At 44.5% G+C, this 16904-nt stretch overlaps 1 protein-coding gene across 2 annotated transcripts in view; it reads left to right on the top strand.

Moving 5' to 3' along the window:
* Positions 1 to 16904, top strand: part of LOC138283476 (complement component C6-like) — a 337439-nt gene that overhangs the window by 272405 nt on the left and 48130 nt on the right. For both annotated transcript variants that reach the window (XM_069221431.1, XM_069221430.1), the window contains one exon: positions 11468 to 11600. In XM_069221431.1, the coding sequence (XP_069077532.1) occupies positions 11468 to 11600 (133 nt within the window). The remainder of the gene's footprint in view (positions 1 to 11467; positions 11601 to 16904) is intronic.

Below are 16904 nucleotides of genomic sequence, written 5' to 3'. Positions count from 1 at the left end.
CCCGTTGGGCCTCGCAGCAGCCCCCCATCACCACCCCAATCTGCCTTTAGATCCTTTTGTTGTTATGGAAGGAGCTTCCAGCCACACCAATTCCTACCCAGCCACTGTGCCGCACATGCATCCCAGCCTCTGCGTGGATCAAGGCACGGTACCCACTGACCATGTGGGTCAGGTGGCCAGTGGTCTGGTCAGTCTGCCACTGTCTCAATTGCAGCAGCCTCTAAACCCTCCTAATCTGCCCCTTTACTACCATGGAAACCCAGTTGGTGACAGGATTTGCCATCACCTGCTCCACTGGCAGTCCATAACTTCAGACGGGTGGGTACTGCAGATTGCCCAAAAGGGCTACTCCCTCCCCTTCGAGACTACCCTTCCCCTCCATGCCTCCATCTCACGACCAGATGACGAAGCATCATCTGACCCTTCTCCTCGAGGAAGTTGTGGCTCTCTCGGCTAAGGGAGCCATAAAGAAAGGGATCCTGTGGCAGAAGTAGGCTGTGGTTGTTATTGCCACTAATTTCTGGTTCACAGAAAGGACTTGTGGCCAGATGTAGGTAGGTTCTGATTTGCGACTTGCAAATTGTGAGTCAGAGCGACTCGCAATTTGCGAGTCGCAAATCGGAATGTAGGATGGTGTCCTTGACACCATCTGCGACTCGCAAGGGGGTCGCAAAGGCCCACCTCATGTATATTCATGAGGTGGGCCGCAATTTGCGACCCCCTTGTGACTCGCGGCACTCACAGGGATGGTGGCCTGCTGGAGACAGCAGACCACCATGTCTGTGACTGCTTTTAAATAAAGCAGTTTTTTTTTTTTTGTAATGCAGCCCGTTTTCCTTAAAGAAAAACGAGATGCATTACCAAACAAAAAAATGAAACGTTTTCGTTTGATTTTTTCAGAGGAGGCAGTGGTTTCTTGACCACTGCCTGCTCTGGAAAAATGTTTTTAATGCCATTCACAAAGGGGAAGGGGTCCCATAGGGACCCCTTCCCTTTTGCGAATGGGTTAGCACCCATTTGAAATGGGTGCTAACTGCGACTGTTTTGCGACCGCGTTCGCAATCTCAAAACAATACAACATTGCGCTGCAACTCGCAATTAAGAAGGGAACACCCCTTCCTAATTGCGACTCGCAATCCCGTTATGCGATTCGGTAACCAGGTTACCGAATCGCAAAACGAGGTTTGGGCATCGCGATGTGCTTTTTGCACATCGCAAACAGCAAAATTAGCTGTTTGCGACGTGCAAAACGTTTAGTACATCTGGCCCTAAGTTCTTCACCCTATTTTAGATCTACAAGCCCTCAATCTGTTCCTCAAGACGGAGAAATTCAAAATGCTCACATTGGCAGAGGTCTAGTCTGTCGTGGACCCAGGAGACTGGATGGTAGCATTGGACTTGAAGGACATTTATTTCCACATTACCGTCCTGCCTGCCCACAGATGTTCCCTGTGGTTTAAGGTAGGCCACAAGCACTTTCAGTTCACCGTACTTCCCTTTGGCCGCTCAGTTGTTCACCAAGACGATGGTGGTAGTTGCAGCTCATCTGCAGGGATCAGGGATTCCGGTCTTCCCATATGTCAATGACTGTCTGTTGAAGGCGGACTCACCCTTGGCTGTTGTCTCCTACCTCCAGACTACGGTGAACCACCTGCATTCTCTGGGGTTCACTATAAACATGACAGACTCGCACTTGACTGCCTCTCAGATGCTCCCTTTCATCAAAGCTTTTCTGGACATGGTGCAGTTTCGGGCTTATCGTCCTGAGCGGTGAGTTCAGGATATTCAGGCGATGTTACTGATGTTTCAGCCTCCATCCTGGATTTCGGTGAGACTGACTCTGAGACTGTTGGGACTCATGGCCTCCTGCATCCTGCTGGTGACACATGACAGATGGCATATGTGAGCTCTGCAGTGGTACCTGAAGTTTCACAGGCAGATCCCTCTCCTTCCCCAACCAGATCCAACAGTAATGACAGATGCGTCACTCCTGGGATGGGGCAGCCATCTGGGAGAGGTGGAGATCAGGAGACTCTGGTCTCTGGCAGAATCCAGACTCTACATCAACATGCTGGGGCTCTGAGTGATCCACCTGGTATTGAAAGTCTTTCTAGCCTCCATTAAGGGAATGCTAGTGCAGGTGTTCATGGGCAACGCCACCTCTTTGTGGTATTGCAACAAACAGGGTCTGGTTGTGGACCATTGATCATGGGTCTGTGCACCTCTGGACATGACTGTAACAGCAGGGCATATCCATGGTGGTTCAACACTTGGCAGGCTCTCTGCGGATTACGAATGGTGTTTCCACTCGGAGGTGGGGTAAGGTCTCTTTCAGCAATGGGAAGAGCCTTGATTAGATCTGTTTGCCTCCATGGAGAACGTGCAGTCAGCAGGTTTGCGTGCTGGAGTTTTCAAGGTGGTTCTTGCTCGGAGACGCTTTAAGTCTGGAGTGGAACTCAGGCTTCTTTTATGCCTTTCTCCCCATTCCACTCCTTCCCAGAGTTCGGGTATCCCAAGCTACTAAGCATGGCCATTGATCCTGCGATCAGACTGCTCCTTCGGGAGGCTCTTCTATCGCATCAGCAGGGTAAGGTTCTTCACACACACCTGTCCACTCTCTGCCTTCTTGCATGGAGGTTGAGTGGTGGCACTTGACAGAATTTGACTTCCTCCTGAAGTCTATAATGTAATTTTGACAGCAAGGCGTCCCTCCACCAAAATGGTATACGTTTGCCTTTGGAAGAAATTTGGGCATGGTGCACATTAACATTTCTTGATCCCCTTTCTGCACCTCTGTCTGAGGTTTTACTTTTTATTCTTTCCCTTGCCCAGCGTGGCTCTACTTTGGGCATTCGAAAGGGCTATTTGCATTTGTGCCTTCTGGCAGCTTCCTGATAAACCCTCTTTTTTTTAGGTGCCCTATTGTACAAAGGTTCCTCAAAGGTCTTACTCATCTCTTCCCTCCTTCTCCATTCATTATGCCTTAGTGGGACCTTAATTTATTTCTTACTTTTTAGATGCGTGCCCCTTTTGAGCCTCTCCACATTTGTCCCCTTAGGCTTCTCACATTGAAAACAGCCTTCCTTGTGGCAATTACATCTGCTCGTCGGGTGAATGGGCTGCAGGTCTTGTCATCCAAGCCGCCTTACCTCTCTACATATCCTGACAAACTGATTCGCACAAGGGCCTCTTTTCTGCCAAAGTGGCCACACCTTTTCATGTAGGCCAATCAGTCACCTTGCCTACTTTTTATGCACAACCACATCCTTCTAAGAAAGAGGAGAGACTCCACTGCCTGGACCCAAGCACTGGAGAACTATCTTGATGGTACCCGTGAGTTCCGGGTGGATGGCCAACTCTCTGTGAGGTATGTGGGTGCGAAGGAAAGACAGGCGGTGCAGAAGCGAACCATCTCTCATTGGGGTGAACCATCTTTCATTGGGTCATACTCTGCATCAAGATCTGCTATGCACTGGCAAAAAAAGCAACCTCCTGAAGGCTTGTGAGCACATTCTACCAGAACCAAAGCTGCACCCACTGCGTTAGCATGCGGATTTGCGGTCCGGTTCACAGACCCACCTCCGGGGATGGTATTGCTCGGGTATCTATTCAAAGGTAAGAAATATGCAGATCGAAGTCTCTATCAGATCAACAAGTTACTTACCTTTGGTAAAGCCTTATCTGGTAGAGACTATGGGCCAGATTTGGATATTAGTAGATGGGTTACTCGGTCACAACGGTGATGGATATCCCATCCACCAAAATCTAAATCCCATAGAAAATAATGGGATTTAGATTGTGGCAGATGGGATAGCCATCACTGATGTGACAGAGTAACCCCTCCACCAATATCTAAATCAGGCCCCATATCTAGCTGCAGATTCCTTACTGACCCACCCATCCTCCGCACTCTCTGAACGGATTTCAAAGGACAGGGATCACATTCCAGGGCCCTAGTTTTGACATACCAGTGGTCAGTGTTCTTCATGGCTCTGTGCTTCTCGCATGGAAAGTTATGAAAAGAAAATGACATCAAGGCGCCTGGGTGGTATCGCAACGTCGCTTCCACCACGGACAACGCCAACAGCAGAAGCGGAGCTGATCAACACTACCTACTGGTGTGCAGGGGTTACTACTCACAAAAAGAATTCTGGATCTATTATGACACCTGTCCACATATCATTCCAAATATTCAAAAATCATAATCTCTCCTATTTTAAAAGTCATACCTACAAACTAATAATATCAAATCTCCTGTATCTCATCTATGAATCCCACCAATAATGTGCATGAACTCGCATACCTCCCCCCACAAATGATCACATCTAACTCTTGTTAATTTTAACCACCACAAAGAAACTGGAATAAATGCATGGGATGGTTTTCCTAGTGCACAAGATGAATCCCATTAACTCCTGGACCAACCACTAATCTTTTGGTTCTGGAGCAACATGCTGCTCAGAGTAAAGTGTTTCAATGTCTTTTGAGGGGTAGCAAGTTCTATATAAATGAAATTGTAATTCAATACAGAAAGAGGCACTATAAACATTGCTTACTTGCACAAGACTTGGTGGGTATGTGCCCTGAAAGAGGGAGAGATTCCTCATAATAAAAACACTAGAGGGAGAGAGGTGATGCAAAATCATGATACAAAGGTTTAGGTTAGGTAAAAGCTCAAAGCAAGAATATCCACAAGCAACTGGCAAAGCTAATAGGTCTTTCCTATGCAAGAGATATTGGCTTTCCCAATTTGTTTTAGCCATATTGTAAACCAGCACGTCTGCTGTTCAGCATGGCTAAAGGTTAGTGGCTTACAGGAGAGTGGCATGGGGTGTAGTGGTGTAGAGTTGAGTGGTGTAGAGTGGAGAAGAGTGCCGTAGTGTGGAGTGTCAGAGTGGAGTGCATGGGGTGTTGTGGAGTGGCATAGAGTGGAGTGTCATATAGTAATGTAGACTGGAGTGGCATAGAATGGAGTAGAGTAGAGAAGTGTGCCATAGAGTGGAGTAGAGTGACATGTAGTGGCAGAGAGGGAGTTACATAAAGCGAAGTAGTGTTGTAGAATGGAGTGGCAAAGAGTGGAGTAGAGCGTGATAGAATGACATATCATAGAGTGGAGGAGCATAGAGTGTTGCGGAGTAACAGAGTGGCATGGAGTGGATTGGCATAGACTGTCATAGAGTAGAAAGATGTATTGTGGAATAGAGTGGATTATCGCAGAATGGAGTGTTGTAGAGTGGAGTGTCCTAGAGTGGAGTGTCATATACTGTAGTAGAGTGGTGTAGAGTGAAGTAGAGTAGGCAGGCAAAGAGTGGAGTAAGTAGTATGGTGTAAAGTGGAGAAGAGTAGAGTAGATTGGCATAGAGTGTCATGGAGTGTCATTCAGTGATGTAAAGAGTGTAGAGGTGGAGGGGCATATTGTGGAGTGGAGCATAGGGTGAAAGGGAGTAGAGTGTCAGCGTGAAGGGGTGTAGAGTGTTGTAGAGTGGAGCATTGATGAGTAGAGGATTGCAGAGTGGAGGGGAATAGACTGGAGTGGAGAGGTATAGAGTAAAGGGGCATAGAGTGGAGTAAAGTGTTGTAGAGTGGCATGGCATAGAGTGGAGTTTAGTGGCATGTAGTTGTGAAGAGTAGAGTGGCATGGAGTGGAGTACTGTAGAGTGGAATTTTTCAGAGTGAAGTGCCATAGAGAACAGTGGCATAGAGTGGATTAGAGTGGCCTAGAGTTAAGTGGTATAGAGTGGTGTAGAGTGGTATGGCGTAGAATGAAGTAGAGTGAAGTGACATAGAGTGGAGGGCATATAGTGGTGGGGTGTAGAGTGGCGTAGCATAGAGTAGAGTCTAGTGTCTTAGAGTGGAGTAAAGTGTCAGAGTGGAGTGGTATAGCATGAGTAAAGTGGCATGGAGTGTAGTAGAGTTGAGTGGCATGCAGTGGTATAGCGTGCTGGGGTGTAGTGGAGTGTAGAAGAGAGGACTAGAGTGAAGTGATGTAGCCTGTTGTAAAGTAGAGAGGCGTAGAGTGGTATGGCATAGAGTGGAGTGGAGTAGAGTGGAGTGGGATAGTATGGAGTGTCATAGAGGTGAGTGACTGTTGTATAGTGGAGTGGAGCAGCCTAGAGTGGAATGGCGTAGAGTAGAGTAGGATAATATAGAGTAATGGAGAGTGGAGTAGAGTAGTGTGGCATAGAGCACAGTGGAGTAGTGTGGAGTGGCACAGATTGGAATGGAACAGTGTAGAGGGGAGTAGAGTGGCATAGAGCACAATAAAGTGGTGTAGAGTGGAGTAGAGTGTCGAAGTGGAGTGCCATAGAGTGTCATAGATTGGAGGGGTGTAGAATAGAATATGCATTATATAGAAGTGTACTGTACACATTTTCAATTAAAATTAACATTTACGTGTACATAGAGTTTCACTAATAACAGTAATGTGTGGAAATGGCATCACCGAGTGTATTGATTTGTTTTGATCATATTCAACTATTTGTTTCCAGCAGACTTCAGAAATACAATAACGTGCTGTATGTGTGCTTTCCTAATTCTGATATATTCTGAAATATGTGCACAGTTTATTTATAGACATTTAAATGTTGCTGTGTGCTAGAAAAAAAGCCTTTAGCAACTAAGTAAAATACATTTGAAGTACCCAAAGGTGTCACAGTGCTAGCAAAACCCAGAAGATGCAACAGAGGCAGGGAGAGCAAATGAAAAAAAAGAGAAAACCTTACACTGAATCAAAGGGGGAAAAAGCCACCCCTTTTGACACTCACATTTCATTTACAGACATTTCAGTTGTGTTGTCTGCTAGAAAAATAACATCCTACAGCCTTTCGTCTCACCTGGGTACCCAGCAGGATTGTCACATAATTCCTTTCACTTTGGAGTCAGAGAAAGAAAGTAAACACCAAGCTCTCTCGGAAGACAGACTGACATTGGATTGGACATTGGTCTTGACTGTGACAGCTTTCAGAATCCTGGCCCAGGAACTTTATGGGAGTATGGCTAGGAGGCAGTAGTGCTTAGGGCCTGATGGATATCATTTGGATTTTTTGAGGCAGGTGCAACTAGGGATAATTTCAGTGGGGACAGGACTACGTGAGCCTTGCAAAGTTAGTGGTGTAGCATAGAGGAGAGTGGCGTAGAGTAGCGTGGAGTGGAGTGGCATAGAGTACACTAGACTGGAGTGGTGCAGGTTAGAGTGCCGTAGAGTAGAGTGTCATCGAGTAGAGTGGCATAGAGTGGAGTGGCATAATCTGGACTGGCATAGAGTGAAGCAGCATATAATGGAGTGGCATAGAGTACAGTGGTGTAGAGGGGGAACATCCTTTTTTACGACTTTTTTTTTCCCGAAAGTCGTGGTTAACGAAAGCGCAACAACGCTTTTTTTAACCACGACTCCGTTTTTTTGTGCCTTAACTACGTATGTTCTGAACAACGAACATGCATGGTTAAGGTACAAAGAAGTGAGTTGGCGAAGGTAAGTGGTGGGTTTAGGTTTTGGGGAGGGGGTGGGGGGTCAGGGGGTTTTAGGTTTTGGGGTGGGGTTGGGGGGGTGGGGCGTTTTTGGTTTTGGGGAGTGGGTGGGGGGTCAGGGGGTTTTAGGTTTTAGGGTGGGGTTGGGGGGGTGGGGCATTTTTGGTTTTGGGGAGTGGGTGGGGGGTCAGGGGGTTTTAGGTTTTAGGGTGGGGTTGGGGGGGTGGGGCGTTTTTGGTTTTGGGGAGTGGGTGGGGGTCAGGGGGTTTTAGGTTTTGGGGTGGGGTTGGGGGGGTGGGGCGTTTTTGGTTTTGGGGAGTGGGTGGGGGTCAGGGGGTTTTAGGTTTTGGGGTGGGGTTGGGGGGGTGGGGCGTTTTTGGTTTTGGGGAGTGGGTGAGGGGTCAGAGGGTTTTAGGTTTTGGGGTGGGGTTGGGGGGGTGGGGTGAGGGATGTAGGGTGAATGGTGCCTATTGCTAATGATTTTATCAGGAATGCCTTTACAACGAAATATTGTTGTTAAGGCATTCGTGGTAAAATCATTTGTAGTAGCAACGAGGTCGGTGTTCCGACCTCGTTGTTAAGGCAGTAGTTGTTTTTGAAGTCGTTGTTTCGTCGTACAGTCGGTGTAGAGTGCAGCAACAGAGTACAGTGGCGTAAAATAGAGTGGAGTGGCGTGGCGTAGAGTAAAGTGGAGTGGTGTAGAGTCACATAGAGAAGAGTGGCACAGAGTAGGAGGGAGTAAAGTAGAGTGGCGTAGAGTGGCATACAGCACAGTGGAGTAGAGTGCCATAGAGTGATGTAGAGTGGAATGGAGTGGTGCAGAGTAGAGAGGCATAGAGTAGAGTGAAATAGAGTAGAATGGCATAGAGTGGGGTGGAGTAGAGTGACACACAGTGGCATAGGTTAGAGTGGTGTAGAGTAGAGAGGTGTAGAGTGGTGTGGAGTAGAATGGAGTGGCATAGACTACACTGGCATAGAGTAGCATAGAGTGGAGTGGTACAGAGTGGCATTGTGTGGAGTGGCATAGACTAGAGTGCCATAGAGTACAGTGGAGTGGCCTAGAGTAGAGTGAAGTGGCGTAGAATGGAGTGGCATAAAATAGAGTAGAGTGGTGTAGAGTGACACAGATTAGAATCACATGGGGTGTAGTGGCGTAGAGTGTAGTGGCGTAGACTGTAGTGGCGTAGAGTGTAGTGGCATAGAGTGTAGTGGGGGACAGTTGTGGGTGTGAGTAACTAAAGCATTAATAGAGACAACTGATAGTGTGAAAGCAACATAAATAAGAGGCTGGCTTAAAAGTAGGAAGGCACATTGCACGTCCATGAATAATACCGAGATGCTTATGAAATAAATAAAATAGTGTCTCGCAAAAGGAAGGGGAAGAATACATCTACTTGGTCCATGCTCCAGGGAGGAGCAAACACAATAAAGGAATGGAAGCTTATGGGAGTTAAGCAATCAAAAGATTGCAAATGAGATTGTCTACAAAAACAACAAAAAAAATGGTATACTGTTGGTGGGTTGTAAGCCCACTCAGTTCAGAACAATACATCTCGCAGCATAGTGCATGTGCTGTGTAAGCGAGATCTAAAAACTGGGGTAGCCAACTCGAGCCAGCTAGTTTAAATTGTTATAGTAGGCCCTGTCTAATATCCGAGTGGTCCATTTTTGCAACCAACACCCTCAAATGGGAATGTATTCCTTGGTCCATGAACAAGACAGGACAGATATTTATTCAGTTAAGAAAAAGAGCTCCAAAGAAAACATGCACATTGCAAGAAACCTTGCAGGTGAAGTAAGTATGCAATGTGTTGGTACTAGATCTCAATGACATCCCATGAACATCGGAGACTTAAGTGAACATACACAAAGAAATAAACACATACTGAAACATTATGTGAGCACACACATCAAGAAAGTGCAGTAAGAAGAGATGGTTTGGTGGACATGATGAGAAATGCAGTTTAAGGCATTATCCGATGGAAATGAAAATGGGATAAGTCTTCTGTGATTTTTTTTTTCCATCCACCAGTCAAGGGCCATAACGATCTCTGGTGATTCCACATCTAGTAGCCCACAGCAAGTACACCATCAGACTCCAGACTAAGCATAAAAAAGAAAAACATTGTCTTGAGAGAGATGTTGGCTTTGTTAGTATATTTCCTTGGCCATGTTGTACAGCAGAACGGCTGCTGTGCAGCATGGCTGGAAGTAATTTTAAAAAGCACCATGACCCAGGACTATAGGCACTGAGGTGTGGATTATTTTACCCTGTGTTAAAGCCTGTAGGAGACATTGGGGGTCATTCTGAGTCTGGCGGGCGGCGGAGGCCGCCTGCCAGACTTCCCCCCTCCAAAATACCGCTCTGCGGTCGCAAGACCGCTGAGGGTATTTTGGCTTTTGCACTGGGCTGGCCGGCGACCGCCAAAAGGCCGCCCGCCAGCCCAGTGCAAAAACCCTTCCCACGAGGACGCCGGCTCAGAATTGAGCCGGCGGAGTGGGAAGGTGCGACGGGTGCAGTTGCACCCGTCGCGAATTTCACTGTCTGCAAAGCAGACAGTGAAATTCCTTTTGGGGCCCTCTTACGGGGGCCCCTGCAGTGCCCATGCCATTGGCCATTGGCATGGGCACTTCAGGGGCCCCCAGGGGCCCCACGACAACCCATACCGCCATCCTGTTCCTGGCGGGAGAACCGCCAGGAACAGGATGGCGGTATGGGCTGTCAGAATCCCCATGGCGGCGCAGCGAGCTGCGCCGCCATGGAGGATTCCAATGGGCAGCGGAAAACCGGCGGGAGACCGCCGGTTTTCCGCATCTGACCGCGGCCAAACCGCTGCGGTCAGAATGCCCTGCGGGGCACCGCCAGCCTGTTGGCGGTGCTCCCGCCAACCCTGGCCCCGGCGGTTCCTTACCGCCGGAGTCAGAATCAGGCCCATTGTGTCAGAAGTTATATCACAGTTTAAATTAATAGGCAAGGATTTTGAGAAACCCTAGGGGTAGAACATTTGCACTTTGACAATGCTTGTGAACACTCCCTAGGTGAGATTGTATATTGTTGTACCAGCTCTAATTTTGTAGATACCTGCAGTTTTATGACTGTGTTCCTGATGGTTGCTGGGTGGAAAAGCATAAGTGCACTATAGCAGGCATGAGTTGGTTATGGCTATGGGTTATCTAACATATTTATTGTGAAAAAAGTTATGTTAAGCAAATAGATGTTTAAGGGTAGATTGCAATTATACTGTGTTAAAGCCTGTAGACAAGTTTGTGTTCTATGGGTTTTCACAGATTACTGTAGTAGACAAAGGTGTTGTTGTTGTTCACCCCTTTTTACAAACCTTGAGTATAGAAGTTTCACACTTTGATAATTTTTGTTAACGGCTGTTAGAAAGGGCTTATATTGTTTTTCGACCTCTAATGTACTTATTTGTAATTTAATGATGGTATGCACGATGGTTTCTTTGTGGGAAGCTTAAGCACAATATTTTAGGCCTGAGATGATTCTGGTGACAAGCCAATGATAAAGGTTAGAGGCCTAATTGTTTCCTTGGGAAAAGTTTTGTAATATCTCATATTCTACAGGGCTGTTCTATATATTATGAACCGTTTGTTGTTTTCTCTCACATGCTATTGAAGACAGACCCATCTCTTATGGATATTATATTTGGCCAGCATATGAGGTATATATCTTAAAATGAAGTACTATAAAAAAAATACCAGTTAATTCCAGTTATGTTATGTACGTGATGCCTAATGTAATTATGTTTGTTGCATTCAATTGATATTTTATATCCAGTAAAAGTTCTATGCTAATTCTTCAATACATTAACATTGTCCAAAAAACAATATTCATCAGGTACTTGCAAAAAACATTTGCAACTGGACAGCTGGAATGTGCACTAGAGAGAGTTGTAAGTTAGAGAAAAAAGAGTGAAGCAAAAAAATAATGTTGAAGCAGCTCATTGTTGTCTTTAAATTGGCACTTTTCCTTGTTCTGCAGAATCAGAAGAAGCAATATTCTGTAGCAGAAGAGCTGGAAGCTCTATGCGTCTCCGGATATGAGCTTGTTGGTTACCAGTTCTTCAAGTGCTTACCAGACGGATCTTGGAAACAAGAAGCCGTAGAGTGTCGCAGTAAGAGAACACCCACCTCCTTCTTCTTCTCACTGTGCCTGTGTATTTAGTATACTGCTGATACCAAGGGACTGTTCGTACATATGTGTACCTATAAACAATCATTCAGCATGTCACAACTTTATCCCCAACACATGCATTTATTACACTTGTTATGATTTTGAATAATACCATTCAACTTTACCTGCCCAATAATTAGAAGGGTTCAATTCAGAGGGCAGCCAAATGTTAATTTTAAAGTTATGGTACCTGCAATGCTGAATTAATTCTAGAAGAAAAACCATGTTAGTTGAATGAAATGTACATTGGTTTAGACAATTGGCCAACAAGCTATCTCTAAATGATACATAGTTTGATTGAGATTATCAAGATTGCATAGGTCACTGCGGAACCACAGGAAAGATCAGGGACCCAAAAGAGTATGCTAGCCATTTAAATGAATCAGGTACTAGTAAGATGCTTTACAAACGAATCTGTAAAATGTTGACCTTGGTACTTTGAGAAGTAGCCAATGCTATTACGAAGAATTCCTTGTTAGTGTTTGAAAAGATAAAGGACAAATCAAACAAATTGCACGAATGCTGGAACAATTATGCAGCAAAATGTTCACCTCCTGGCAAGTGCAAAAAAAACAAATTGAGCATCAATTGACCGGAGCATAAAAAAACGATTTTGCACTGGTTGATTGGTCAAAATGTAGCTGGAAATGTGAACGCATGATTGCACTGGAAACAGTTCAGTCTATGTATTCAAGAAGTGTTGGTACTCACACAAATGGGTTTGTTCCTAAAAGCAAAATTTTGCATATATTGTGCCCTTCTTCTCACAGAGGACGCTGAGAGCAGATCGCTATGTCAGCAGGCAGAGGTCCATATCAGGTGGTAAATAATGAATGAGGAACTGCTGGGCTGACATATTACCTACATAGAGAGGCTTGTTTGTTCATGTATATACAATGAACCCTGACTCTGGTTCAAATACACATGATGGCCTCTATGCATATGCATATGTCGTGCTAATGGTAAATTTGTTTAAGAAAACCATCTCAGAAATGGATTTCACCCACAGCCTGATGAAAAAATTGAAAGAACAAGTGAAACAACTTTTGAAAGTTTGTAGTAATGGGTATGTAGGTAACTAATTTCGGCAATTATAGTCCTCATAGAATAATGCTAATGATTCATTAAGGCTTTGTTTGCTCAAGATTTGCTTTCAATATATGTACCTATGTTACTACCAGTTGGTCCAGAAAAAGGAAAACAAATGTTACAACATATTTTTAAGAAGTAAACAGAGAAGTGGTGAGCCATTTGCTGAAGGCTAAAGAACCCTACAAAAGGTATGTGGAAGTCCAAGAAAAGCCAGAATGCCAGTCACGATTAATACTAAAGCTTCATATGAAAAAGCGTTTCGTAGCAATTTGTGGCCTATTTCCATTAATCTTCAGTTTGTAAGGCTTAAAATCTGTGATAGCTGCGAATTAAATTCTACCTTGTTTGTATTGTGATTGAAACTCACTAGTGCAAACATGGGAGGGAACATATTTCCGATAGGAATTATGGAAAGTTGTCCAGAACATGAACCTAAGATTATTTTGTACTCGCAGATACTGAGTGGTTACTTCCAGTTGATTAAAATTGATGGTTTATGGCAGTTCTCTATGTAGATCATGGATGCAGCAAGCCGAATAACAAATATCTTTTTATGACAAATTCCTAGAGAAAGATGGAAACCCCTGTAAAAGGAACCAATATTTCAGCGGGTTCTGTAAAGGACTGAGAATGAAAGATTAGTTTTATGGAATGCAGTATGAATATGAGCATTAAATAAACAGCAATGCCACATTTTTTCTCGAACCTTTTAAAAGTGAACATGCTGAGATAGATCTTAGCCCTGGAAAGATATATATATTTTGCTGAATTGGCTCCATGCTGTGTTTAGGACATTGCCACCTTTCCTTATTTGCAATTTCTACCTGTGCAGGTTGATCATTGGTCCTGTGCTAAAAGACTCATTGTACCTTGTAGTTTAGGGCAAAGTCAGTTGATAATAGCCTAGTAACCTCGGATCAATCAGATTTAGTTTTAAAACTCATTTGTACTATCCAGGTTCCAGTTGTATGTTTGATGTCATTATACAGTACTTGTATTTGTTTCAGGTGTCCTCAAAAAGGACCTGGACCCTGACATCCTTGATATTGCACTGTTGGCCTGTCTACTAACTGAAGGCATTAGCTCTGTGTGATCAAACGCCCATCACCCATACTCCGTGCTGTTATTTTTAGGGGAGCCAACAACTTTGAAGGTGCCTCCACATTGTTCCTGATCTGCTTGGGACCAAGGAGCGCATTTACTTACCCCCTTTCAATGCACATCTGTCAGAGGGATGAACACCTTGTCTGTAGGGTGGCTGATGTAGCCCCAGTGGCATTTCTGATGTTCTCTGTGTGTAGAGATAGCTCTCCTGTAGGTTAACAATGCCTGGCACAACCTTGTTCCTACCTCTGGTCATGGTGGGTTGAGAAACCCTCCCTAGTTGCTGGCCTACTGCTTATTACCCTGTAAAAGCATCAGCCACTGGTAGTTACTCTGCTGTCATTTTAGTCCCTCTTTTGTTTGCCCACTGCATTATACCACACAGAGAGCAACCATATGCAAATTAAATTAGTCTTGGACTTGGTCCAGTAAGTACATTACAGCCTGAGCTTCCAGGCCACATCTCTTCTGAATTGCAACATTTTACCAAGTTATATGTGCAGTTGTTTAATCAGTGCTACACACGAGGATATTGCTTGCATCTGAGCATTTCCAGTTTTGCCAAAAATGCCAACTGAGTTGTGGGGGATAATGTTGTTTGCCCAGGATCACATAAAAAATCGGATTAAACCAATATCTCACCAGTACCATAGCCACAAGGTCATAATCCAAGATCGCAAGGTGCATTCAACAGTTGAGGTGGTAGGCATGGCAACAGAGTTCGGTCTTCTCAAAGCAGGCATCTAGCCCCATGTTTGTTGCATCACTTGGCTCATCCTCCAGATCAAGAAACTAGTAAAAGCTGCCTAGGACTTCGTTGTACAATTAGAAAATGCAGCAACAAGAGAACACAGTTGTTTGGGTAGTTGGAAAGGTTTTGCTGAACACAGTTTGTTAACTAATGTGGTATTCTGTAGCCTCAACTTCAAAGAAAAGACTGTATATCATCGAGCAAAGTACTTTTTCACCCATCCCATTATCCTTCTCTACAACAGATTTCCAGTGATGCAAGGACACCCATGTCATAATGTCTCCATTTTCAGAATGTAGATTTGCAAAGGTTATCCTAGGTTTCAAAGCATCTCTGTGGAGCTATGATATATGACATCTATTTCTTTACACTGTGGAAGGTTGGTCAACTGGTCATTGCCTCCATTATCACTTACCTTGCCAAAGCATTTCTCTGCCATGCAGAATGCCACATAAGCTCAAACACATTATCACTACCTACTTGCTCAAATTAATACTGCTGACCCTAACATATTGGTTAAAAACAAGCCTATGTCAAGGCTATTTCAGGCCTTCCCTGCAGAGCCTAAACCTTTGACATGAAGTCACCGTCCTGTTTTGAGTTGAATCAACTGACTGATAATTTAGCTTTCAATGACACGGAAGCTACACTGATGGATATAGACCTGCTTATAGTGTAAAAGCAAGGCTATGAATGAGCCTTGGGAGATAGTCACTACCTTTGACACTGTAGTCTGCATCCTACGCACTGTATGAAGGAGTACATTTGAATAGATGACTCAGCACTATAATAATACACTTCCTTTCTTATCACCCAAACTCATCCCTTGAAGTTGGGTGGCTTCTTGCCCTTGTTTAAAGTCACTTATACAGAGCCCCAAAATCCTGCATTTTTGCCGAACTTCTTTAATGCCTACATGATTAAGCTGCTCTAGGTCCTCAAAGGTTGTGATATTGACTTCTGCTTGTATGCAGTCAAGACCCAGATATGCTTCAAGCTGCAGAAATATTGTTGTTGCTACCATTGAATAGCGACCTTCTGTTCACTCACACGCAAGGCTAGATGAATGAAAATCACCTGTGTCTAAATGCTCCGCAAATCAAGAACAATTATACATTATATGCAGTTGCGCAAATTATTGGTGGAACTGATTTACGATATGAATGTCTAATAGACTAGAGCTTTAAACCACAAGTTACTGGGACAGTATATACATTTAAAGGGGAAATGAGGAGTGTAAAAGGGGCTCACAATTTGACTGCTTCTCAGAACAAGGCCCTCTACCTGGAACATGGAATATGGAGCCATTGGCTTGTTCACTCCCCAGGAACATGTCAACTACCTGTAACCTAAATCACTTGATGCTGACCAGTCCTTCCTGCACCCAGTGGATGCAGGCATCAAGTGGGCCTCATACTACCTCATCCTTCTGGGTAGGATCTAGCCTTTCCTACTGAATACACTACTCATTTAGCTGATGCATGAATTTGTGATTTATATGATCGGTTACTACAACAATGACTATGCTAGGTGTCCCACCAACATTCTGAATAATAAACAAAATCTATGCCTCCTGTCTGGATTCGTAAGTGGCAACTGGCAGAGCCAGATGATAATCCACCCAGCTCCCTAAAATGTGATTCTCCTAATGCATGGAAGATTAATAAGACAAGAATAAAATACTGGCCGGAAGGGGAAATGGGGGTGAGAAAGAAAGACAGCTAGGACTCCTTAGTTTCGTCAACTAGAGGTCTCTAGGTTTTCGGAAGAGGTTTGCACAGGCTGGCAGTATTAGAAATCTGAGCTCACACTATAATGTAGGCAATGCACAGATTTATATTAGTACCATTAGCAAGCAACTATGCACAAATAATCTGAAATAGAGGTGGCGGGCTGATGGGAACCTAAACCAAAGCTGTTGTAATCATTGGTACAAGTTTGGTACAAGTTTGAGAAGAAAGTCATTATGAAAACAAGGTAGGAAAGGGCACAAACACAAGCCAAACAACAGAGCCAATTCAGAATCTGTAATTATGGCCCAGGTACAAGCTCAAGGGTGAGTAACCGAGGGAGCTGTCAAGGGAGAAAACAAAAAAGATGAGGGACAAAGCAACAGCGAACGAACAAAATTGGCAAGAGGTAACGCAAGAGCAACGTGGAAAGTTGTGCCTCTAGGTACCTCACAGTAGTCTAGGGCAAGGTCAATGTTTAGTAGACTAGTACCTTCTGGTCCGTCAGCTTCAGTTTCAAAACTCATTTGTGCTATCCTGCTTCTTGTCCTATGTTCAGCATAATTGT

This window comes from Pleurodeles waltl, chromosome 1_1 (genome assembly GCF_031143425.1).
Source record: "Pleurodeles waltl isolate 20211129_DDA chromosome 1_1, aPleWal1.hap1.20221129, whole genome shotgun sequence".
NCBI classification, from domain to species: domain Eukaryota; kingdom Metazoa; phylum Chordata; class Amphibia; order Caudata; family Salamandridae; genus Pleurodeles; species Pleurodeles waltl.
This window is presented reverse-complemented; position numbering and strand designations above follow the sequence as displayed.